This window comes from Pleuronectes platessa, chromosome 3 (assembly GCF_947347685.1).
Source record: "Pleuronectes platessa chromosome 3, fPlePla1.1, whole genome shotgun sequence".
Taxonomy (NCBI): Eukaryota; Metazoa; Chordata; class Actinopteri; order Pleuronectiformes; family Pleuronectidae; genus Pleuronectes; species Pleuronectes platessa.
Window position 1 is genome coordinate 8473531 of NC_070628.1, and position 26560 is coordinate 8500090.

Genomic DNA, 26560 nt, shown 5'->3' on the forward strand with positions numbered 1-26560 from the left:
GTCACTGACCTGTGAAAGGCACTGATTGGCTTCTACTTGAACTTCCGCTTCGAAACTTGGTCCCAAACGGTAATTGTACTTTCTCGGCCTCTGGTGTTTCGGCGGAGAAGGAGGTGAAATCCATCTCCTCCTCCTCCTCCTCCTCCAGAGGTGAGACTGGCTTTTTCGACTCTCCGTCAGCTTGGACTGGTTTCCCTCCCGCCTGCGTGTCCAGCGTACGGATGAGCTCCTCGTACTGGGACAGAAGGTCGTCGCCCAGCTCCAGGGCGGTCGTGTTTTGGACGTTTGAATTACAATCCGTTTGAACTTTGGCCTTCGTGTCCGAGCTGCTCTTGCCGTTGTCGGCCATCACAGCGGCTGGAAGTGTCAAACTCAATCCATTCTTTAAGGAAACTTCCCCCGCTCCCGGTTGGACGTCCTCTGACTCCGACCCCTTGGGCTTGCCCCCCCCATGCTCGACCTCTCTGGCGTCTTTCTTGGCGACGAGATCGTAAACCATGACATCGTCCTGGAACTCGTTCTCCTCGTTGTAGGAGCCGTTAACCAGCATGATGGCTGTCCTCCTCATCTCCTGGATGTGCCTCGGGGGCTCAGAGACAGGCAGCTGGGGAGGTTTACTCTCCACTGGAGCTTCTGCCGTCTTCATCTGACACACGTCGTAACTATCGTCCCACTCCAGCTCCTGGTTGACGGAGGGCGGCTCGGCCCTCGGCGGCGGGGGACAGACTCGAGGGCGCGGCGCCAGCGGCTGTGGAACTCTCTTGAGGGCCATCTGGGTCTGTCGGCTCTTGAGCCAGGGCTCCTCCAGGACGCCGGGCTGGTACTTCTCAGGGGGGGGGTCCTCGCCGTCATACTGCGCCGACCACACCTGGCAGGCCCGGATGCAGCTGCTGATGCCGAGGTGGGCGTCGTAGAGGTAATGAAGGTAACTGACGTCCAGGTAGAGTTCGGACCCGATGGTGCAGGAGTTCTCGTGGTGCTTTTCTGAGAAGCTCTTTTTCTCTTTTAGGGAAACACAGATAGAAAATGTTGAGAAAAGCTGGCGACCTGCAGCAGCGCTCCCACAGAGCAGAACTAATGACTCTGACACGACTCAGCGGGGGGGGGGGGGGGGGCGACGTGATGTGATACAGCCGAACAGCAGGAGATCTCACATTCTGATAAAATACTCATCATCAGCCATGTTGTGCGTTTATGTCCCAATCATATGCAGATCAACAGATTCAGTCCTCAAACCAGATGTCTCAACAGATTTTGGGGAAATGCACGGTTAATAAATCTTTCTTTTTATTAAAACCATATTTGTCGGGCCCTCAAAACTGTCACAGTGAGTTACTTTTAATATTCCTCCTCTGTGTCGTGTGCTCTGTTTGTTTTGACTGCACAACACGTCTAACATCCACTCACTCTAATGGGATTGTGAAAAGTAAAAACCTGCTGCACAGTTTCATTTTAAAGCTTTCAGGCTCCTCCAAGCTTCTCCCAGGCTCCGTCTGGGATTCCTTTCAATGTGGGTAAATAGATAATTCTTATTTATAACAACTCGAGTCTTGTTTTTGTAAATACGAGCATCACACACAGAGTTAATTGCTGAGATTTTGGGAAACGCAGCAGCATCACGAAGACTTTGAATCAGAGGAGAAATAGCACCGAGCTGGATTTAAACCAGGCGAATAGTTCCTTTAACGTCGAGTCCCTCTTACCTGAGGAGTCGGTGTGAGCCGCGACCTCTGACCCCTTGGAGAAGAGGATGGACTCCAGCTGTCGGAGGGGCGGGGGGCTGTGGTCGGGGGTGCAACAGGTCGGCGTCAGCGCCAGGAACTTGGCCGCAGACACGGAGTAGCAGTCCCTCTCCCTCACCACGCGTCTCTGACTCAACATCATGTGATTACAGGGGATCAGGTACCTGGGGAGAGGCGGGGGGGGGGGGGGGGGGGGGGGGAGAGAGATGGTAACACATGTCCGCACGGTGGGTGGTGGGGAGAGAAAACTCGTCACTCACCTCAATACGAGCTGCAGCATCACATCTTCACAGTATAAGCCAATCAGAGTGCGGAAGAGAGCCAGTGACACGGTGCCCAACTGGAGAGGAGAGTGGAAAACACACAACGTCACAGATTACAACAAGTAAACACAACGTCACACATTACAACAAGTACAGATGACGGAGGAAACGGTTGAACGGAAAAGTGACGGTAAGTATTAGGATTTCTGATAGTTGTTTGAATTACTACAGATTAAATATTCTACTATTATTCTGGCTAAAGAAATAAATCAGAAGATGTCACTCGGGACATTTTTATTAACAGTTTTCACTCGTTTCTGGTATTTTAGAAACAAAAAGATGAATTAATTGAGGGTTAAATAGGGATCATATTTAATGAAAATGATATAAACAGGTTAACGAGTAATGAAGAGGAATCATGAGCCGACAGGTTGAAATAACATCATATTCAGAACATAATAAGTTTTCCCTTCAGTCTGAGCTCCACCACTTTTAAAACTGACGTCTCTTACAACATGAAGCTAAAGTAACTACTTCACTGCTGAGAAAGATGTAAAGGTAAAAGCAAACAGAAAAGCGTGATATATAATATTTGCATGTTAGTCAATGTTTATCTTTGGCTCGACATCAAAAAGCGGTGACGACTGAAGAGGTTTGTTATTTTCCACGGAGCTGCGGGCGTGTCAGTGCTGCTGAGGGAACTCCCCGAGACATTTACACAGTCAAAGAGCCACGAGAAGAGCACATGATTTATTCATCTCCACGCTTCAGTTCTACTAAAGTATTTGAACAAGACGTCCCGACGTTTGCTTTAAACTGCTGAGATCAGCTGGTTTTACTACCGTGGCAGTACTCGCCCAATGGAGTCATTTTAAAACCTAAGAAACACTTCTCCTCCTGAATCTGAGTGAAACGTGTCCGTCCTTGTGTCCTGCAGCCGTACCTGGAAGGGCGTGTTGATGCGGCTGACCAGGGTGTCCAGGATGTGGACGCTCTCGTGTCGGTGGAGGAGGATGAAGGAGAGGAAGGTCTGCAGCAGCGCCGGCTCCGAGACGCTCCTCAGGAAGAGGTCCAGGTAGGCCGTGGTGGTCATCACCTCCTCCAGGGTCAGCTGCACAGAGGGGGGAGGAGTCATTAGTGAGAGATAGGTGGGGGAGGGGGGGGTCTGGGGATGAAGGGGCGACTTACAGAACAAATACAATGTACCTCCACATGTTGATCCTATATATAGATAAACATATATTACTGTATCGATCCGTGTAATTCTTCAGATGAAAGCCAATTAAACTATTTAAAGTTCTGGGGTTTTAATATTCCATGTCCTTGTTATCAGTTATCAGTTGATATCACGATAAATCATTATTGTTATTCTTTAGCTTAAAGACAGATTTTTTTTCTATACCTCTCTCTTCTTACAATAAGTTAAGTTAATGAGGACTAGAGTAAATATTTCCTTATATATATATAATATTATCTGATTCTGCTGTTTGTTTGTCCACGTGAGGATCTGCATGCATGTGAAGGGGAAAAGGAGGAGGAGCATCGAACCTTGTGAAGAGCCGGAGCGAGGACGGGCACCAGGAACCCGTTGTAGATGTAACTGACCAGCTGGTCTCTGATGAGCGGGTGGGCCACCTGGGAACAGTGGAGATCAGGGCACTGGTCAGTGGAGAAGGCCGTGGAGCAGGAGGCAGCTCCCAGTAACAGCCTGTGAATACGTTTCTCATGCGCTCGCAGCCTCGTCACGTGCACTCACCTGAATGACGGCGTTGCAGAACTCCAGTGAGTTGAGGAACTGGACCAGTGCCGGCATGTGGAGCCAGTCCTCCCTGTGGAGGCCGTGCCACTCTTCACCGGGAACCTCCAGCTTGGTGGGGAGGGAGGAGTAGAGGCCGCTCAGCCCTGTGGCCAGAACCTGATATCAAGTACAGGGACACGTTAGACATGGTGACCAGCAGATGTGGGATTAATGGTCAATTTCACCACTGCTCTCTTTAACAGTGATCACATGACTTGTTTCAGGTTCCAGACAACAGCTCAACTGATGCATTACTTTACTAATACAATAATTCCCAAGATGTGATGACCAAAGAAATGTTATTGATGCTTGATAAATCCAAATTTAACCATAAACTTACAACTATAAATGAAAAGAAAATGCAAATACAAGAAAATATATAGAACCTTTTTTAAATGTAAAACCTAAACATTAATTTACATCTTTTTTACATTGTTTGTTCTGTAAAATATAAATGTTTATATCAGTAAAAAACTACATCGGTCAGGCTCTGCGGTAGACTTTAAATTGTAATCATTCATTCACCAGTAATCACGGAGCCTATTTTTATAAGTCCATTAAAACAGAAACATTTATGTTACAGCTTGTTAAAGATGATTCTTTTATGGTAAACTATAACTTTTCACTTTATTTATAATGGGACTCGCTGTTTATCTCCTCAACATAATCACAGTATTACCTTGACTTCACTAAAATGATAAATATAGAAGCCAATCTGAAGTTAGAGTTGAATATTGTTATCTGCATTTTTTCTATATAGTTGTATTGCTGCTACCATTAATATATAGATATTCACATATTTTTCCACTCTGTATACATGCAGATCTATGTACTTGTCTCTTTCTTAACTAAACTTAATGATCAGTTAAGTGCAGAAAGTGGAAGCACAGTTTTCTGAACAGTCTTGTGGACTCCATGAGGATCTGAGGATTCTTTTTGAGCACCCAGAGATAAACAGCTGAATTTTATGCAGATTAATTTTGGTGTATCTCATTTTCTTCTATGATATAATTGGATTAACAAACTTCCCTTTTTGATTTCATGAGGAGTGTGAGCTTTGTGGGTTTGAAGAAACTGGCTCTGATTCTACAACAAGCCTCATGTGATAGAAATATAATCTGATGTGAAGTGATTACAGAGAGAATAATGGTCTTCATTACAGATTAATGAGGCAGTTTATACACAACTCTCTACTGCCAGGTTCACACAACACACTTATAACAACAGACTCACTACAATGAAACATACTTTTGTGAATGATTACACCGTTATGATGATGTAATGCAAAGCACAGCGGCAGCAGCCCAACTCCTCCTCACATATTAAAACAGCAAACATGAGGATTAACGCCTCAGAAAGGTCAGCTCCAGAAACTTAAACAAATATCTGAGCATCAGAAGGTTTAACAGCTGATAGCACTTGTGAGATAACAACCATGAAACGGTAATAAGATCCCTAATTAATACTTTCATGTCAACTAAGCCTCCAAATGGCCAAAATGATTTGTCTTTCTTTTACCAAGTAGGTCTCAGTATTTACAAGGCGGGATTACCCCCAAAAAACAACAGAGCCTAGAACAGCTCAGTCCAATTTCCCTGTAAACGAGTGGATCATTAGTGTGGCAGTGATGTACACGTCCTCTATGGGATTATCCTCGCTGTCTGCCAGTGGAACCAATTTAACACACACTCCTGTTATTGGGCTGGCATCGCATCAAAAGATGTTTTACACTGCTCTGTCTGCTGCTGCGGGGAAATGCTAATTTCTACATGGGATTTGCTCACGAGCATCCTCATAATCTTATGAAGGCCAGACATTTGGAACGTTCAATGCCAGAAATGGTTCAACCTTGTTCTCGAGTGGGTCCATGAAGCCATTTGCATATTTCGGCCCACGGGGTCTCAGTAAAGTCAAGGTAGATTAATTATTCCACGGACTCACTGGGATTATTATTCATTTTACAAAAAGGTTGAATTTGAATTCAAACGAGGGACTGAGCTTGGCACGTTGGTACAGTGGTTAGCAGCACCGTGACCTCACAGGAAGAACAAGACGTTTCTCACACATCAACAACAACACACTGATCTCAAGAGCGTGCAGGTGAGAGACCACATTACATTACATGTCATTTGGCAGAGGCTTTTGTCAAAAGCGACTTATAATGAGTACACTCAACATCTATGAGGGGCCATTTAGGGGTTCAGTATCTTGCCAAGGACACTGGCATGCAGATGGGGTAGAGTGGGGATTGAACCGGCAACCTCTTGTTGGAGAACGACCACTCTACCCCCTAGGCCACACCACCCCACGTGTTGTTGTTTACAGCCCATCAACACCGGCATCGGACCGTATCACCAAATCCTGTCTCAACATCTTTGTCTGTGTCTTCTACGTGTGTGGTACTGCTTTTTGTCCTGACATATTTGTCTTTTTATTTGTGCGTCTGTCGCATGTTAGAAACATCATCAATAACCCTCATGCTCCCTCGCGACCCTTAAAGGATAGTGATGGATGCACTGAGTTTGAGGACGTACTAAAAACCACACAGTGACTGAGAGCAAGGAAAAGACAGAAGGAGAAGAAACTCCTCCCAAGAGACTGACCGGACAGAAGAAGGTGTTCTCTGCGATGTGTTGGGCCACCCGCTCGTTCTCAGCAGACAGCGACATGATGAGCAGCAGAGCGTCTCGGGCCTGCTGGCCCACCGTGCCCTCCCTGTGGATGAAGGGGATGAGGAGGGAGAAGATGAGGAAGTTGGTGGCGCCCTGGTCCTCGCTGGTGTGGAAGAACATCTCCAGAACCGAGGGGTCCTTCGCCAGAACGCAGCACAGCTGGTTGAGCAGCAGCACCAGCTCGGCCTCCACCGCCGGCGCCGCCGTGCCCGAGCAGGAGGACAGCAGCATCATGAGCGGCCGCAGGATGGGTTTGTGGTGCAGCAGCGGCTGGTGCGCCTGCCCCACCAGCATCTCGTACATCTTCAGCTGCTCCAGCTTCATGTCGTCGGTGAACTCCCTGCGCAGGCTCCACACGAAGAGGCGCTCCATCACGTTCTCCATCACCACGAACTCCAGGATGGGGCCCATGGCGCCGGCCTGGCCGCTCTCCTCCTCCATCAGCAGGAACAGCATGTGCTCCACATAGTTCTGCACCGCGTTGGCCTCGTCCCCGGGGACGGGGCCGAAGCGAGGGCCGCTGCTGAGGTTGATGACACTCAGCGAGGACAGGCTGGAGGTGTTCCTCAGGGGATCGTGCTTCTCGAGGATCTTCACCACCTGCAGAGGACACGAGAGGATCATTACAGGTCTGTGCAGTTCTGTGTTATAATGAGGGGGATACATCACAACTACTGCTCAACAGAAAGACACAAGAAATGTTAGGAGACAATTTCAGTGGTGGATTTTAAGAAAAGGATATAATGTTTATATAAATGACCAAATAGGGCTTTTGCCAAAAATAATAAAGATTAAATAATGAAAACCCCTAAATCTAAACTATGGTGAGTATCTCTTTTTGTGAATATGTAAAAAACAAGTTAATTCAGTTTAACTGGTGAGAATGATAACCACATTTACTTTGTTGTTTTTGACTATTGTATAAATGTTACTGGTAGGTGCTATATTGATATACTTCAATATTTAAAAAGTGAACTCAAATTTACAACAATTTTAAAACAAAAACCTGTTTGTAAGGGTCAGAGTTTTATTTGACGTGTGTCTTGATGTCCCACTGTTGACTGATGGTTAGCATGAGCAGTGAAATACATATTTTTATAAACATTACTTCATAATTCTTGAGTATTACTTATTACATATTTATTAAACGTTTAACCGCATTACAAGATCTTATTTGTATAGAGTTTTTAAACCATGTTAAATTATATTTTTCCTGACAGGATAAGTGTCAACAAACGATGAGGTGTATAAAACCCGCAGCACAGTGCAGATCAACTCAGTTTGGCAGCACAGAGTGAAACAGTCCTTTGTGAGTCAGGTCCCTCCCTTGTGTGTCCGCTGCATAGAAACCAGACTCACAATAAAGGAGCCAGTGTCCCCAGTCTGCTGCTGCCATGACAATAACCGACTGTGCACAAGAGAGCTGGGCCCGGCTGATGGAAACAAGAGATCTGAGTTCTAATCCCTGCCTGGGCCCGATGGGGCCTGACCCAGAGGCCTGAGGCCCCGGGGGTCTGTCCAGTCCAGGATCTCCAGCTGCTCCTGAAGTGACAGGAAGGGGCCAGGTCTGGGGATCAGACAGGGACTCAGTGGACTTATGGACGGTGGTCTTAAGCTGCTTGCTTGTTCAATGCTGACAAGACTGAGGTCAGCCTCACACAAGGTGAAGGTTAATCATTCATGAAACATGTTGTTTCCAAAGCAGCAGCTGATAAGTGTTTATGTTTTGAGGAAAGGTCAGATCAGCTGATAATCTGCATTATTAACCAGGCCATGGATCATGTGACCAAGCTGAATGAACACCAAAGGATCCAGGTGTTGATTTCAGTTCTAGGACAAGCTCAACAAAAAGTCCCCCAGGTGAAAGACAACAGATGATGTGATGGAGGAGAGGATCGTTCACACAAATGGCGGTTCGATCCCCAACACCTCCAGTCTGCACCCTGAGGTGTCCATGGGCACGATAGACTGTAAATGTGACTGAAGACAGATGAGGTCAAACTGAGAGTAACATTGTCTTGGATTCTTCTTTCTTATCCAATCCTCACTAGTGCAGTGTCCTTTCTAAACCCGTCTGCGGGACTCAGTCCGACGCTGCTGAACAAAGAAACCGGTTTCTCCAAAGTTCAGTGAAGCGCGACTCAGTACACAGAACCACGAGTCAGGTGTCACTGACGGAAACATGACGGGAAGGAAGAGGAGTCCCAGCCCCTGATGCTGCAGAGCGCTGGTTGCCTGTTTATTCAAGGTTTACTCATATTAAAACGTATTGCATTTTTCAAATCGCACCAAATTGGATCCTACACTTCCTCGGGCCCCTAACAAGCCACAAGCCAAGTGTGAAGCAGAGCAGGTGAACAGGTTGTGAGATATGAGAGACACGCACAGACACAGGTTTCTGGAAATAGTACACAGATGGCCCACTACCTGTATAAGTGCCTGGAAGCTTTTCAAACTTTTTCTCACACTCTGATTTTATTACATTAAATAGATCAAATGTTATTTCAATCAGCAAAACTACACGATCACTGTATAACAGTTGTGTGTGTCTGGCTCCTTCTGCTCTTTGGACTGATGTCTGAGACCTGAAGCCGAGCCTGAAGAGGTTTCTACGTGTCACTGAACAGATCCACATTCATAAACTGACAGATTTACTGCCGGCAACGTGATATTAACCATAAATGGAATGAGTCAGAAATTCTGCAGAGCCACACTGACAAGTAGCAAGCTGCCCACACACCCACTATAGATTCTGTCTATAGCTTTATTTTTGGCAGCCTCTGCAACGCACCGATCACTTTGCACGTCAGAGCAAACACCATGAACTCTGTTAGCCGCAGATAAGACGGAGCAAATGAACGTAAAGCTTATCTCTCAGCCGTGAAGCCGGCAGAGCTGGAGAGAGACGAGGCCGATATCACTTACAACCCGGTGACTCTGATGTCAAGGCTTTTTTTCCGAACTGAAACCAAAGTCAAGAGGAGTCTTATCAGGCTACAGATTAACTAAGCAGGGAAATGAGAGTCTGTAGGAGTGGAGCTGTGCAGTCACTTCGCCTCAAGGGAAAAACACAAACAAAATCTAATCTGGAAGTGGGAACTGGGAGTTCTCTGGTGTTTTGCTGCTCAGTCAGAAGCTAAGACGACCCACTCTCGGTTATTTCAGGCTACACCAACTTCTGTCCCCATGTGAAGGATCAAAGTCAACTCAAGCAGAGTTTAGCTGGAATTTACTTTTAGTCAACTGTTTTATTTGTTGTTGCAAGAAAGCACGTCTCAACCTAATCAGATTATCTTCTCCGGGTGGGGGGCTTTAGCGTAAATTGAGTCATTGAGTTTACAAGACCAGTAACTTTCCTCCAAATTAATCAAATTAGTTATTTAATTAGCAAAGTTTTAAACCATCATATTTGTATTCTACACATCTGGTATTAATCTGAATTTGGTGTTCAGGAGTTAGGGCCGCTCGGTGTTCCCTCATTAATCTGTGAGAAAGAAAATGATGCTCCATAATCTAATGATGTCATCTCCTCCATGTGCAGAATCTGTGGTGCTACTGTGAAGTTTCTGCATCTCTCTGGAATTATCATGTTCATAAGGTCGGGTTGGGTCACAGACGTCACATGGTGTCATTATCCTGCTAAAGAGTTCACCACCTGGTGAGACATTCTTGAAATTCCATATGTTCATCCTCATGGGAAAATCCTGAATTGATTAAAAACAAATATTCAAAGTGTTTATTCTCAGTGGGAGTGAACTGGAGGCCTTTACATTTCTGAATCTCACTTTTGTAAGTTGCATGTTTGAGCACATACATGCACACATACATGTTTATCAGGTTTATTGAGTTTAACAAGGAGCTTATGCACAGACATTAAACTCACATCATGATCAAATATAACACAACTCATCCCTACAATCTTGTCCAGTTCCAAACTTGACACAAAAACAAAGTGGAGTTTAGCAGTGAACACCCCCACGGAGCCGGCTCACTGACAGGAGGGACGGACCCACCACTGACAGGAGGTACAGACCCACCACTGACAGGAGGGACAGACCCACCACTGACAGGAGGGGCAGACCCACCACTGACAGGAGGGGCAGACCCACCACTGACAGGAGGGACGGATCCACCACTGACAGGAGGGCCGGTCCCACCACTGACAGGAGGTCCGGTCCCACCACTGACAGGAGGGGCAGACCCACCACTGACAGGAGGGGCAGACCCACCACTGACAGGAGGGGCAGACCCACCACTGACAGGAGGGGCAGACCCACCACTGACAGGAGGGACGGACCCACCACTGACAGGAGGGGCGGACCCACCACTGACAGGAGGGACGGACCCACCACTGACAGGAGGTACGGACCCACCACTGACAGGAGGGCCGGTCCCACCACTGACAGGAGGGGCAGACCCACCACTGACAGGAGGGACAGACCCACCACTGACAGGAGGTCCGGTCCCACCACTGACAGGAGGTACAGACCCACCACTGACAGGAGGGACAGACCCACCACTGACAGGAGGGGCAGACCCACCACTGACAGGAGGGGCAGACCCACCACTGACAGCCTCTAATGTTGACGTAAACACACTCAACAGCCACAGACACACGCTTCTCTCCCATCAATGCCTGGCCAGTATCACAGCTGCAGCGTGTTCAGTGTGTAACATGTGTTCATCTCAAAGTGGGAGGAGCAGGAAAGCCGGCTGCCAGGTCCCACAGGGGTCAACAGGCACAGACGCTGCTGCAAACAGACAAACATCTGAGACAGGCGGCTCCACGCTGCCAAGATTCCACTGGCTAGGACCACACTGCTGTTTGTTGGGACTGGAGTGAGCTGGTCAGTTTCTTTACTGTCTGCATAAGCTCAATGTGAACAACCTGCACTCATTGTATTCACTGATGCTGACGTGATCTTTGTAAACTGGTGGTCTGATCTCATTCATGGATTTGGAAGGTAAATAAAAGATACTGGATAGTTATACCTCATCATAGTTATACTTTAAAAAGTTAAAATTTTAAAATCTAGGGAGTGAAAATCTCTTTTATCAAACACAGATGCAACCTGGGAGGAAAGGTTTGCAAGACAACTTTTAGTCTTCAGAATTGTTTGATCACCTTGTTGGGAAGTTTGAAATAGGAGGAAATTAGCTCAGCTAAAAGAAATGTGCAAAAATGACAATTTGTGGTTTCACTTGGAGTTACACGCTCTAACTGTTCTCATAGTCTGGCGCTCAGTAGAGCACATACCTCCACCAAGGCCCAACAGGCCGCGTAATTCAATCAAGCTGCACCAAATAGCACACACTCATAGTTTTTAGTCCCCTAAATATGCCTAATATGTTTCCATCAAGATGTATGAGGTATTCCATGGGAAATTGTCCTATCTGCACCAAAACAGGTTCTTCCCTGATCCTTCAGCCTCTTGTTTATGTGTATTCTTGTTCACAATCTCCTTGGTGTATGTTATTAAAAAGATCGATAAAGATAAACCACATAATTCCCTCTATAGGTACAAATTGTAATTTTAATATTTCTATAACTTATTCAGTTTATAGTGGTTTTGGTTTTTGAAGCGTAAACCTTAGATCTATTTCAGTTCTGTGCATTTACCTGAGCCCAGTGGTTCTTGAAAACAATCATGCAGGTCTCTGGATCCACCCCCTTCAACACCAGAGACTGCCCGTCTCGGCTTCCATTGGCAACCATGGAGGCCATCATGGTGACCGGATCATTTGTGGGTTAAACCATGTCATAGGCGGGGGGAGGAGGAGGAGGAGGAGGATGTTCCTGAATGCTCGCTGGGCGCAACCATAACCACAGAAGGAGGAATAATCACAGGGGACCTGAGGAGCCAGAAGAGAAGACATCATGACACACAGAACCATAACAAGTTGAATCTGAAAATAACAGCTGTGAGATATCAATGTGGAGATTTCAGCGCAGCGCTCTCTCTCTCTCCCTCTGCCTCTCTGCCTCTCTCTCCCTCTGCGTGGCCAGACAGCAGCTATGACAGGCATGCAGGAAGGAGAACAATAACAGAAGTCAGGTGACTCAGATGAGACGCCTCTGGCTCCACTGAGGCTCAGAGAGTTGCCTGCTGCGCTCTGGACTTCGGACCGAGCCGTCCAATGACTTTTGGAATATCTCAGACGCCCGGAGGAGATTCCTGCAGGCCCCCCCGACGTCCCTCTCATTACACAGACATCTCCTCTGACATCAGAAGCCGAACAGCGACTGGGTGTGAACTTCCCAGGCTGAAGCTTGATAGTTTGGTGTTCTCAGGCTTGTGGTTTGTGATTTTCTTGAATTCCTGCACTCGGTAGCCAGGCGAAATCTGCACTGCTCACTTTGCTTGTTTTGATGAAAAATATATATATATATTATTTTAGATGAAAATAGCCCTTGGGCAGCTTTAGAGATCAGTTCCAACACTCACATCAGCACCATGGAAATTTGGGGGATGCCAACTTCCTCCCTGCCAAGAGGAACTAAGTTGTTGTTTTCCTTGGAGAGGACATGAGTGGAAAGAGGTTTTATTTGGAGTAACCGTGTTGATATGAGATGATGTGGAGCTGAAACTGAAAATCCAGCTCTCGGCTATAACATGTCTCCAAGCACACGCCTGCTCGTCAGGAAGGAGGACGACAGGATGGGACTTGTCTCTGCTTGCAAACAGTTGATAATAGTGATGAGTATCACTACAGTTTGAAATGAATAGTGTATCTGGAAATAACATGAGATCGAATCAATTTCACAAAAACAGAGAGTAACAGACTACAGTTGTGGTAACAACTTGTTTGTTTTACTGGATTAATTCAAATCAGACATTATTTATTGATAATTAGTGACAAATTAATACATAAATCGTTTCATTTGTTGGATAGCTCAAGTGTCTGAGACTCGACTACCATGCTCACAGCTTTTACTTCTTTTATTTCCTTATTAGGATCCTCATTTACACCAGCATAAGAATGAGCTATCCCCCCCACACACACACAACATAAACATAAACAAACACAGCCACATTATGTTCCAATCCAATCATGGACTTTCAAAACAAAACAAATAACTGAACACTCTGTGCTAGTGACATGAGATGTAAAGTCTGGAAATTCTAAGTTTGTGTGATTCCTCTTCTGGGAACCATGAATCTCTGTATGAAACTTCTTGGCAGTGTCATACTGGAGATATTTTGCTAAAAAGAAAAAAAGGGTTTCCGCTTCTTTTTGGTGCTGAATTGAAATCTTTAGTCAGGAGGTTTCATCCTCTGGAGACAATGAATGTCTTTACTAAATCCTATGGCAATCCTTCCTGTAGTTATTCCAGTCTGAACCAAACTGGTGATCACACCAGAGTCATTGAGCCAAAACAAACTTCCCAGTAACCCACAGTGGAGTTAAACAACGACAATTAAAAGTCTGTGTCACTAACAACACATCACGACAAAGTTAAACAGGCATGATACAGTGTTAGTCATTCCGCCACCAGGGGATAAACCGTAGAACAAACAGCAGCTGCTAAACACCACACAACCAGATTAAAAACTGGTAGACCCTGCCCCTAAAACCGCCTCCTGACCAATCACAGCCCATCCCCCGTCTTCAAACTTCACTATGTGGCTGCTGGGGATGTTTCTGTGGTGCTGGGGCAGAGCTCTGGTAGAACGAGGCACCGAGTCGAACTCTCACCATCTGCTTTCACTTACAGCCGAGAGTAGCGGCTGGTTGGATTCTTCAGATGGAATGTAAGAGCAGCGTGGACAATGTGTCCAACTGTGTGTGAGTGTGTGTGTGTGTGTGTGAGTGTGAGAGAGTGTGTGTGATTGGATTCTTACCTCCGCTGAACCATCTTAAACTGGGACAGATCTCTAAGCGGCTGAAGACCTCATTCTTGTCCTGTTGTAATTCAAAAGGAGATATGAAGACATGTCAGGAGGCAGCCGGGGAGCGAGTGTCCGTGCGAGAGGCGAGGCATGGTGGGAAGTGACTGGATATGAGTAAGCTGTTCCGAACGCCACTTGGATGGATCTTGAGCGGAGGAGGGAGCGAGGGAGGAGGGAGCATGAGGAGGGAGGGGGTAGCAGGGGAAAGGCAGGGTGAGTACAAGTCTACAGAAAAGGAGGTGGGAGGAAAAAGGACAGCAGCAGACTGCACATGCATGAAAAACCAGTCGCATGTCAGCTGCTAGCGTTTCTGCAGGAATCCAACATCAACATCCCATCCTCATGATGCCGGCTCCCCAGGAGAATAACACTATTGTCCCTTCCAATTAGTGCTGAGACGCCATTGGTGCCCTGCTCAGCTGGGAGAGACCATGGGAATCGGTCACACAACGCCAGAGAGCGGCTTTTTAAAATGTACAATGAATTAAAAATAGTTTGCCGTTTTGACCGGCGACAATTCAAAAAAAGTCAGATTGTTGGAGAAGACGCGTGATGTCGTGTAAACAGAGCGGGGCGAGACAGATGGAGGGAGTGGATGTGCGTGGGTGAGTGTGCTACAGAGGAGTCATCAAACACGTGCTATCTTTCCCTTTGCAGTGCGATATACTGCACATGCATGTGTTCAGGGTAAATCTGCACGTGGACAGCAGGAGCTCAGAACTTGAAACCGCTGCAACTGATGGAGAAAGACCCCACTGCTCCAAAGCTTGACTTCAAGTATTAATCTGATATAAGAACGGATCAGCTGCTCTCACACAACAATACACCTTCCCTCAAATATGCCTCATTAGGGGCTGTATAGTTTGGCCTTTGACCACCAGCCAATCAGGGTCAAGACTTGGATTAAAGAACCCATTAAATGAAAGTGCCAGCATCTGATAATACAGCCACTTGTTTTTGAGGAATACAATTATTTTCCGGCTCATCCCGTGAAGGCCTGGTGATCGAAGTCGTGACCCACATTGTGTTCTCCTCTGTATGTGCTGTCATGATGTGTCACACCCAGCATGTGAGCCAAACCTTACCCAGAAGACACTGCTCCACTTGCCCAAAATAACCTGAATAGAGCCAGAGAGGAAAGTCAAAATATAGGTTGCTGAGAATCCGTCTTTTGAGCGAATCCGAGTTGGTGCTGAAGTCGTTTCTTGCCATTTGAAGGTTTACAGGAGAAAGGAGTTTCATGTGTGCGTGCCTGGATTCTCCTTATTTGCTCACTTCCAATTATCCAATTACGGTAATTTGATAATTACACATATTTGTTGTCTCCCCATCTCAAGACAGAGACACAATCAACAGAGCAGAGGAAACCAGAAGATTTCCCTCAGTGAATAAACAGTTTGCCTCAAAGGTTTTTATAAAGATTGTTTGAAATAGATCAAACTTAAGGTTTATCTTGAAAGTTGCAGTTTAAATGTCATTTATGTTCCTGTGCTATTCTGATGTTCAGGTGTCATACGGTGAAAATGACCAACACCTTTGCCCAGGGCGGGTCAGTCCGGGTTGAGCAGGTCCTAACGTCTGCAACAGGTCCTTATGGTCGATCCACGGCCATCTTGATACTGGCTCTGTAGCCTCCGTGCTGTTTCTGATTGCTTCCTTCCTTTGAGACCCTAATGACTCGGAGCCTTGTAGGGGCACTGCCCATCAAACACTCTGCAGCCCACCTCCCATGGGACAACACTGTGCCAGCCACGGCTTCTGAAGCAATCCTCAGCCAAACCCCGGTGGCTGGCAAGATGCATGTTTGGAGAACTTGAGCTGTTTCCTAAGGACGACCATGATTTGCCAGCCGGCAGCCACTGTGGTGTCTGTGGCCTCCTCTGCTTCACAAACATAAGGTTCCTCTTTTCAAAAGGGAGTTGATTGAATTAAACAAAGAACGAAGCAACAGGGATATGGGAAAATAAATGCACCTTTCAAATACCTGAACAAAATCATCATCCTTACTTTGCATCCAGTTATTTATTTTCAGATAGGATAAAAGTTTAATTGGCGGCTATTTAATTGTAACAATATATGTATTAATATTATTATATCAATAAATTCCATTGCCCATTAAAATTATTTTGCAATTTTTTCTATTTATTCATACAATAATAATAATATTCTTATACAAATTTAATATAAGCGTTTAAATGCCAAAATGAATTAAATAAATGTTTGGCTCATCATTAATTAGATAATATCCTGGAACTGTTACAATTAATTATCTGCTGAAATTGAAAACACTATTTCTAAATCGGTGAAATTAATTATGACTATTATGAAATAGGAGATTTCCCTAATTCTATTCAGTGGGAATGGTTTCAGTGGTGAGGTTGTGTAATAACATGCTCTCGTCTCCTCACTCCCAAGGTAAACATCAGGACAAAACGACATCACAGCCTTTATGTGTGTTTCTCTTTTCTTCAGAAGAATTCAGGTCCAGGAGCAAACACGGTCCGAAACTGAGAAAAAGGAATGTTTGCCTTTTGGGAGACCCCTCCTTGTTTTTCTGAACTGGTTTCTTGCATTGTCAGCTTTCTGTCATCCACAGGTTTTTCTTACACACAGGTGTGGTCTGGGCAAACAGCCCCGAGGCGGGCCACACCCTTCACTCAGACTAGAGAATCATCTTTCTTGCCTAACAGGAGTCTCTAACCTCAGGTTCACAGGCAGATATGATGAAAAACTCATTTCAGAACAGCCAGTCATTCAAATCTGTCTCAGATGAAGCATTAGGTCCATTGAGAAATGTACAGTCGCCTGGTGGCAGCAATGGTGGTAACCATGTGAACAGCAGGCCCATTGAAGTGATACCAGCTGCTGAAATATTTAGTTCAAACAGGTGAAGTCATTGAGGAGCCAGATAGTGTCTGCTGTGACTATTTATAGCCTTCATCCAACAACACAGCAGGAAGGGAAAAGCCACTGATTTTCTTATCTACATCTATTATTCCCATCGCAGGGCAGTGACCACCGTGTCAGATCAGTCATCGTCAGGAGGGACTCAAACTGAACTCAGGTTCAAAACTGTGACATGGACATGACAGCTGATTTTTTTATCCTGAATATTTACAACAAAAATATCTCAAAACATTAAGTTATTAAGAAAATAAATTAAAAGATATAATTCACCCAAATGATTTACACTTTTCATTTATTCTGACTTTAACCATCATCAGTTCCTTCATTATTTTCTATCATTTGAGTTTTTTAAGGTTCTCTGGTCAATTTGTTTTTGAGCAAAATGTATTAAGTGGTAATGTCTTAATTCTAATTCTTGATTGTTTCCAAAAATGATCAGAAGCTTAGATAAACCTGGAATAACCGTATTTTGCCAATTGGTGGCAGTTGAATCAAGTTTTGAAGATGTAAATATTATGTTTTAAGCCAATATGACTAGTTAGCAAATGGTAGGTCACTTACTGACCCAGGAACCACTGAGCGTCATTGGAATTAATTATTAACTATTCAATTATTATTTACAATCACACTTTTACTGTCACTGTCTTTTTGGCTCTGGCCTTGGTCTCACCAATCTGCTGTGGGAAATAAAAAATATTTTCTGCTTAGAACAGCTGCTTGCGATGCCACATATTTAATCTATAAGAGCTCAGAGAGTGAATCAAAACACTAATGTGATCATGCTTAATAATAACCTGAAAGTATTATAAGCTACACACTATGTGGGCCTCTCCATGGTGAGAAAGCCAGATGGCTACAGCTGTACTTGCTGGTTAATCTTCGCCCACTACCTGCTCTTCTTCTTTTCTACTCGTCCTTCAGGTAACACAAACACTGCAAACACAACACGGCTGCCACCATTTCCATACAGTCTCTGATCTACACAGCACGCAGCTATGCTAACAATGCCTGGCCAGCTGAGAACATGCAGGAAGTGAGAAGCGTGAACGAAGAGGCATGTGTCTCGGTCCGAGGTCTCTGTGCTGGTTTCCACCTTCAAGAGGCCGTCATGGTCTCTGAAGGACGCAGCTAGCACCAGCCCGACAGGTGCTGAATAACGACTGGGACCAGCTTGTGAGATAAGGCTGTGATTGTGTAAGCAGATAGTGTTGCTCCATGCTGCACGTCTGTGGATTTTCACATGAAGGCTAACAGGGTGTGGGCTGTTGTGCTCAGCTGGGAACTGGTTCCAGAAACAGGCTGCTCCCACCATGTTGCTCAGTGATCACGAGAAGAGGCTCATTATCACAGAGACACACAGAACAGCCGGTGGGGACAAGGGGGGGGGGGGTTTGCAGGTCAACTAGAGACTTGCAATGGAGCCGCACCAGCTGTATATCAACATGTTGATCAGTACTCATCAGCACTCGGTATCAAATACACACCTGTCAAATTCCTTGGCCGTGTCCTGCACTGTGGTTTGTATCTGCCCACAGACACAAAGACTTCGAAACACAACTCAAACACACACACACACACAATGTGACAACACTACCAGCTACCTCATTACGGCCTGGTAATAAACACAGCTACACCAGAGACACTGAGAGGAAAGATAAACCTTTATTAAACCACTGAGGAGTGGATAGAGTAGATACAGGCCACACATGCAACAGACACAACAGCCCTTATCCTCGATCATTGCTAAGATCAAAGTTGAGCAGCTAACTCCAAATGTTGCAGATCTGTAGGAAGAGTTCAGTCTCCAGTGAAGAGCTTTACCCTCCAGACAGGGGCCATTAAGACGGCTTCCTGCAAGTCTGACATAATTCTCCACTGTATCCACGAGTCAGTGCATTAACAGTAGATGTATGTTGTGTATTGATTTTCCCTCACCACTTCCCAGGGAGTAACCCACGAGTTCCATGTGCTGATCACACAAACAACTGACAACAATGTATTTGCCTAAAGAGTCAAAAGCCCTATTGGTGCAACTTTTAGCTAAATGCTAACATCCACATGCTACCAGGCTCTCCATGCATTTTAATGTGGAATATTTTCTATATTCATTACATTTCAACTTCAAAACACTTCCTGATTAGCAATAATGAGGTAAAGGGAAATGTGAATACAAACTCTGGGTGTTTGGAAAGAAACCAAAGCTTTACTTTGAAATGAAACATTTTACTTGATAACACAGTCAAATTGAAACTTCAATTCATCCTGAGGGGGAAATTCATGTTTCAACCGAATTTAATAAATTCATCTAATAACTTTTTAGTCATGTCATTTTATCTCGCACCCTACTAGAGGAAAAGTTAATCCACCACCAATATAATGAGCATTCATCCTCGGGGGACAAGGAATCCAAGGAGTTCAAAGCAATCTAATTGAGATATCTTCCTCCAACCAAAGGTGCACCCATATAAGGATGGACGACCTGCCAGCTCCCCTGAAGGGAGGCCAAAGCATCTCCATCACCTGCTGGTAGCTGGCTGCAGTATTGGTCATAAGCCCCGCCTCCTGCATGTGAGCAGATGGGACATGGACAAAACTAAAAACTCAAAGTACACGTCAAATAAATATTTCTCAAAGACCTTTTTTGAGTGCCTGCTGACCCAAAGAGCCCAGAGCAACATCACAACCATGTCTTGATGTATTAGACTCAGCCTTTAAACAAAAAAAACACGATTAGTGATATGTGTGCATCATTGTAATGGTAACTCTATGGGTATTACCAGTCATTGTCACTGAACACATGACCTCTGCCACCTCGGGGGCAGATACTCTCGGCTCCCTCCTGAAACTCCACACTACACATGTCTCTTTCTCTCGTGTTTTCCTCTGACCCACACAGGCAAACATACCACATTGTATGTACACAATGTGGGTGGGTGACATCAGCCCTGCTTTCATGACGGTATGAGGAGACTGCGGCCAGCACAACAGGCTTCCACAATGGGCTTCTGTCAGTGATAAGGCTTTGGTTAGCGTGGGTTAGATATCGCATCTCCGCTCCTGCAGTTTCCTCTGCAGCTCGTTTGCATCGCCGGCTGATAAAGAAAGAAAAAAGGGCCATGTTTGCATATGGAACGGGAGGGGAGGGGGGGGGGGGGGGGGGGAGATACGGGCTCGTCAGTGAAGTTTGTCTCAGATGTTTGTCGGAGAGACGAGCTGCAGCACTGCACTTGTGTAGTTAGCCAAGCGGATGAGACGACTCAAGACCAAGAGTTCTGGGTTTTAAGCGGAAAAGAGCACAGACTGAAAATACCTCCCGGGCTCGTCCGTGTCAAATATTTGCTTGGGTGTGGACACGTCTGTTTAACTCCTTTTAAAATTAACATTTCTCTGCATTTAAAACCATATCGCTCGAGGACAGGAACGTGTTTATACTCCAGCCTTCATGTGACCGCACATTTCTCCTGTTTGAGTTTCATCCTCATGAGTTTTAGGCCAAAAACAGACACAAACTCATATATACACACTTCTTCACCTGCACGATGCTTATTCCACTTCATGTCTACTTTCTATGAAAAACTGCAGGCTCCGTTGACATTGTGCCTTCATTCCACATCATCCTTACACAACAGAAGTAGTTTAACCAGATTTAGCTTCAATCTCTTCCTATTTTCACAACACGTTCAAGTGGAAGGCCAGTGTTCTGCAACACATAGGTGCCTTTGTTTTAATCTTAGCCCTGCATTAGCCATACTAATAAAGGTGTTTTTTTTGTTTTCCTAATCAAGAGAGCCTTTTCTTTGTTTATTTTCTATTTTGCATTATATATTTACACAGTTTTCAGCTTTCTGCATCCTTTTAGGTTGAAATACAGACAAAATATGTTAACAATAACACCACGTTCCATAGTTTTGCAGTCTAAAGACTAAAAACAAAATGTTATTGTAGAAACACTTTCAACATCGTGGGAAATATGTGTATCCCCTTCTTCCCAGGAGTTAGATAAGAAGATTATTGCCACCTCTAATCCAAAATAGTGGTTGAATTAAAAAGGCGGTGCTTTACTCTGTGCTGAGACGCTGCCGCTGACTGTTGCCACGTAGCTTTCATGTTGCCTGTTAACTCCCAGAGTCGGCGTCAGGACGCGAGCGGCGAGGGCCGGGCTAATCCCAAACACGGGACAGAGCTGAGCTTGCTGGGAGCAGGTTAACACACACACACACAAACACTGGGAGCAGGTTAACACACACACACACAAACACTGGGAGCAGGTTAACAAACACACACAAACAGCAGTTGGGCTAGTGACTACAACAACTATTCTGCTTCAATCTCCCTCAATTTAACCACAGTTTGTTCTTAATGAGTTACAAAGTCACTGTTCCTCCTGCTTAAAATCAGTAAAATACCATTTATCAACTGTCTTTTACTGAAGTCTCCAAATGTTCTTAAAAACAATACAATTTAAGACCAAACACAATTTTAAATCTCTCAGCAACGCAACAGGGAAAAGGTGAAACTGGTCTGATCCCAATCACAAACTTTTTGACCTGAGCCCATACATCACTTTAGTATGACCATTCTTCACATCCTGCTGGACCTCAGGGAGATGCCGTGCGTGGATGTCCCGGTTGTGATTCTCGCAAAACAGACGCTTCACTGATCAGCCACACATTCATCTCATTCCTCAGGTACTGCTCGTGAAGCCTTGTGACATTTCAAACCTGCTTGTGGCATTTTTCAACCTACATATATGTTTAGGAACGCTGATATGGAAAAAGTTGGAGAGACAGCTGCGATTTACATCTTTGTAATTGTTTGGTGGGAACAGATTGAGGCACAGCAGCCGCAGCATGTCGGCAATTATAAACAACAGGGATGAGACCGTGTGAATCTACACGACCAGGACATCTGGGATTTCTCTATAAATCAGTCTGGAACAAGTGGAGATTAATGGATTGGGTGACATCATGCGTGTTGTCCTCTTTCCTTCTTCTGCTGCGTTTGGCAGAAGAACTCAACTTTTTAAAGGAACAACACAAGCCCCAGCCAATCGAATCATGTTTATGGAAATTACCATGTGCGGAATGAGCAGCTCGCCAAAAAATGCAAGGTATAAATGTGACGCAGATCACAAGAGCTGTGATTGGTCCGCTTGGTAGTCTCTGGCAGACTCGCCGCCATTTTAATTGATTCAAAGGAGCATGACATGTCTTCCATTTATTCGTTGCAGTTCTTTGGGAAAAAAGTAATAGCTCTTCAACATTCATCAGCTCCAACTCCAAACTAACACTCGCCATTGTTGTGAAGTAAACAGAGACGCCAGAGACGCCCCCGTGCGTAGGCTACCTGCGTTCCTCCAGTGTAGCTTCGATGCAGAAGCACCAATCACAGCAGGGGGTCTAAGGAGGAGATGGACAACAGGACATCTTCCCAAAAGTGAAGCCAAAACATCTCCATTGTAACATTCCCTCAACATCGTATAGAAGCAAAAAGTCAAATAATCAAACGGTCCGTCAACAATGAAAATAAATGTTAGTTTGAGCCCTAAACAAATAATCGACAACTGTTAACTCCACTTTACAAACACCCAGCTTACTTGTACAAACATACTTTAGGACCAAACAAACAAACGAGGTGGGGGGGAAGAAGAAACAAGCCCCGGAGCAGCAGAGTAATAAATCCCACTGAGGAGGAAATTACTCAACAGACTTTTTCTTCCAAAGAGAAAAAAACACAAACAGAAACACAGTTTCAGACATTTGTGTTCGACATCTTCTCTCAGCTGGAAAAGAAAAGCTGAGTGTGCATCAGGTGACCGACATTGATTTGGACACATGAAGCAGACGAGATGGCCGGGTCATGAAATGTTAATGTGTGCCGGTAACTCTGCACCCCCTCTACATTATAGATATCTGAGGTCACGCTCACAGGTGAGATGCCCCTCAGCTTCTTCTCCATGTGAGACTATACAACAACAGCACTTAGACACACAACACTACTCATCTTCTGTGTGTGTCTTTACTTTTCATCAGCTCCCTGTTTCCTTTTTAGATATTGTTTATTACTTTAATGCCCTGCATGGCCTTCTGATTAGACATTAGCCGTCCTGATCCCTCATGAACCTTTGCACATCTAGAGACGTCTCGTTACTTCTCCAGACAACAGGTAGAGATCTAAAAGGAGACAGAGCGTCAGGGGCCCGGGACGAGGAAATGACCTGGGAGAGGAAATTAGGACTAATAATGGAATTAAGATGAGGAAATTAATCAATCACGCTTGTTGTGGTTTTTTATAACAGAGTAATCAATTAAGTAACTAATTGGTTTGACTCTACAAAATTGGATGATTGGACTTTTTACAAGATTCAAAAATGCCAATTAAACCTGATTGGCTCCGATAGAAGTACCTGAAAACATACTTGTATCAAAAAGCCTTCTCTGATTTTGCTTGAGTTGTTTGTTTGTTTGTTTGTTAGTTCTAATGATTTTATTCACACTGGTTTATGATTAAGGTAACATTAAAAAGCTTTTCCTGATTATATCTGGGTCACAGTTTCCAGGCTTTGTTTTGAAAAGTTCTATATAAATACAGTTTATTAATATTATCATTATAAGTAGTAGTAGTATTTGTTGTAGTATGCTGCAGGTTATTGTACATAAGTCATTAGTTAAGTAATTATCTACTGTTCATATTATTTTTCATATTTCTACTTGCATTAACACACACCAGTACATTCCTTGTGTGTGCGCACCTTCTTGTAAATAACTGGCTGCAGTCTCTGGATTGTGAACTATGACACAATGACTGGAGCCGGGGTGGGTCCACTCTGTCTCTATGGTGAGGACACAACACTTAAGAGTGGAAACACAACAGAAAAGAGACTAACTTTGACAATCACGTATAGAACACTAGCACAGCTATGTCCCCGGGACCCTGTGGGTGAACCCAGCCGAGAACAGAGCCTGTCCCCGGGGTTCAGAGACAGAGAAGAGACACCGGAGAAACCCAAGTCCTCCAGCCAGCCGCACATGTCAATCACAGTGTCTTCAAGTGTCAGAGAGAAAACAACACAACAAGGCGCACACACGTGGTCCAACAGCACCACACACTCACACACAACAGTCGTGTTGTGAGTCAACACAAAAGTAAGAACCACACGTGTGCTCAAAAGCAGACTTTGTGTTTCGGGCTCGTTTCCTTCTCTCTTACCGTCGCGCTCGCACGGATCCTCCGGCTGGATGTTGGCTTTGACGCACGGAGCAAAGCGCACAGCCGCAGATTCCAAACACACACACACACACACAAACACACACTCAGTATGTCCTCGAACAGATTACAGAAGCGGGTCGATCCTGTTCACAGCTCCACAATGTCCCCACTTTGGTTACAGTACACGGAGGAGTTATATCTGAAGCTACTTAACCTGGAGCGCGCGCACACACACACACACACACACACATGAAGGTGAAGCCACTGATCCTCATCTGAAGCTCCTCCCACTGAGCCGCTGCTCCAGGCCACATCCACAGGAGGAGGGTTCTCATGTCAATACTTTCTCCTCAGGAGAGACGCTGTCTAAATCGAATGCTTTCACCATGTCGTTGCTCAGTGCCCGTAAAATGTCCGCGATTCAGCCTAACCGAAACCAACTAACTAGACTTATCACTACGTTACCCATCACCCATGGCACACATATGCAGACCAAACAAGCAACGTATTCCAAGTGTTTTCTTCTCTGGCCAGTGTCTCGGCTCCGTACCATACAACTTGGTAGAAGGAAGCTTCATGGATCAGAGACTATACGGCTCTATTAAGCCGTATAGTGAATGAATCTGGAATCTTCTCTCAAAAAATATCCCCCCCCCCCCCCCCCCCCCCCCCACACACTTAACTTTTAAGTAAGGCTGTCAGATATATGCAGTAAAGTAGAACATATTTTCTCTGAAGTGTTTATCAAAAGCAGCATAAAATGACACCGACACACACACGACAATTTATTCGTCGACTTAATGTGCTTAGTTCCAGATGTAAACCATCAGCTCAAGTGGCCTAGTTGGTAAGGAGTTTGGTCTCTGGCAACAGCAACCAGGGTTTGAATCCCACTCTTTCCCATTTTCAAGCTGGTAATATGTTACACTTTAAATTGGAAGGACTTCTCTTATTATTTGCAAAATATCTTACACTATGTTAATTTAAAATAAATTAAATATAAAAACAGGAAAAATTTTAATTAAAAAAAAAAAAGCTGCGCACGCAATTCCTGCGCACTGGGCTTCTGCGCAGAATGTGCGTATTGGCCTTCTGCGCAGAATGTGCGCAATGGGCTTCTGCGCAGAATGTGCGCATTGGCCTTCTGCGCAGAATGTGCGCAATGGGCTTCTGCGCAGAATGTGCAGGAGGCACATTTTCCTATGTCGCCTGTACCAGGAGCCGCCCCTGTCACTGGTTATCTTGGCTCGCTGTCTGGCCGGTAACCAGCCGTCCGGACCGCTCCGTGAAGAAGGAGGAGGAGGAGATGTTTCTTTACTTGGAATGAGGTCACTTTATTTCTCGGATATACAGCAGGAGCAACACTCGCATCACCTCTAGGTGCTCCGTCACTTCTCCTTATAAACACACTTTTAGCGTATTTTCCCACAATATCCACTACGTCACACACTACAAACTTTCCTTAAAGGGGCAGGCCATACCTGCAGCACAACAGCTCTCGGTCTCATATACAGATGGCAAGAGAAAGCAGAGACGCAGACTCAGCAACTACATCCGAGATGCGATGCACCTTATTATCATCTGAGGGATTTTTACACACTGTCTGATAAACATTCACGACAGTAAAGGCAAGGTGTAGTGATGGATAAGGTTTTCTTTAACAAGTTAAGTCTTTCATTCTCACTGTCCACCTTAAAACTATGAAATGAACTGAAATATGAACTAGTTCAGAATTTAAATGGTGAACTATGAACGTGAATTATTCATGTTTACTTGTATGAACTGAACTTTGAACTTGTTCATGAGAGTCGTGAACTTGCACAAAACTGCAAGAGACACAGCGTGAATCACTGTGAATGTGTTTTAAGATTAAGATTAAGATTAAGATGCATTTATTCATCCCAAACACATGCACAGTCATGCAAAGGCACACTCATGCAGGTAGGGAAATTTAATCTCTGCTTTTGACCCATCTTGTGCAGTACACACAGAGCAGTGAGCAGCCGCGTACAGGCGCTCGGGGAGCAGATGTTGGGGGAGTAAGGTGCCTTGCTCAGGGGCACTAGACAGGGTAGGG

The 26560-nt window shown here is 45.0% G+C and overlaps 1 protein-coding gene across 2 annotated transcripts in view; it reads right to left on the reverse strand.

Annotated features, from left to right (window-relative positions):
* The window catches only part of fhip1aa (FHF complex subunit HOOK interacting protein 1Aa), a 29042-nt gene extending 4284 nt beyond the window's left edge, over positions 1-24758 (reverse strand). Inside the window, exons 1-10 of one of the 2 annotated variants that reach the window (XM_053419196.1) lie at positions 24484-24758; positions 14320-14380; positions 12096-12328; positions 6407-7075; positions 3762-3920; positions 3554-3640; positions 2949-3116; positions 2003-2082; positions 1704-1906; positions 10-1002 (exon numbers count right to left, since the gene is read on the reverse strand). In XM_053419196.1, the coding sequence (XP_053275171.1) occupies positions 10-1002; positions 1704-1906; positions 2003-2082; positions 2949-3116; positions 3554-3640; positions 3762-3920; positions 6407-7075; positions 12096-12203 (2467 nt within the window). In that variant the 5' untranslated portion in view covers positions 12204-12328; positions 14320-14380; positions 24484-24758. The remainder of the gene's footprint in view (positions 1-9; positions 1003-1703; positions 1907-2002; positions 2083-2948; positions 3117-3553; positions 3641-3761; positions 3921-6406; positions 7076-12095; positions 12329-14319; positions 14381-24483) is intronic. The other variant, XM_053419198.1, reaches the window with a different exon arrangement.
* Positions 24759-26560: the final 1802 nt, after the last annotated feature.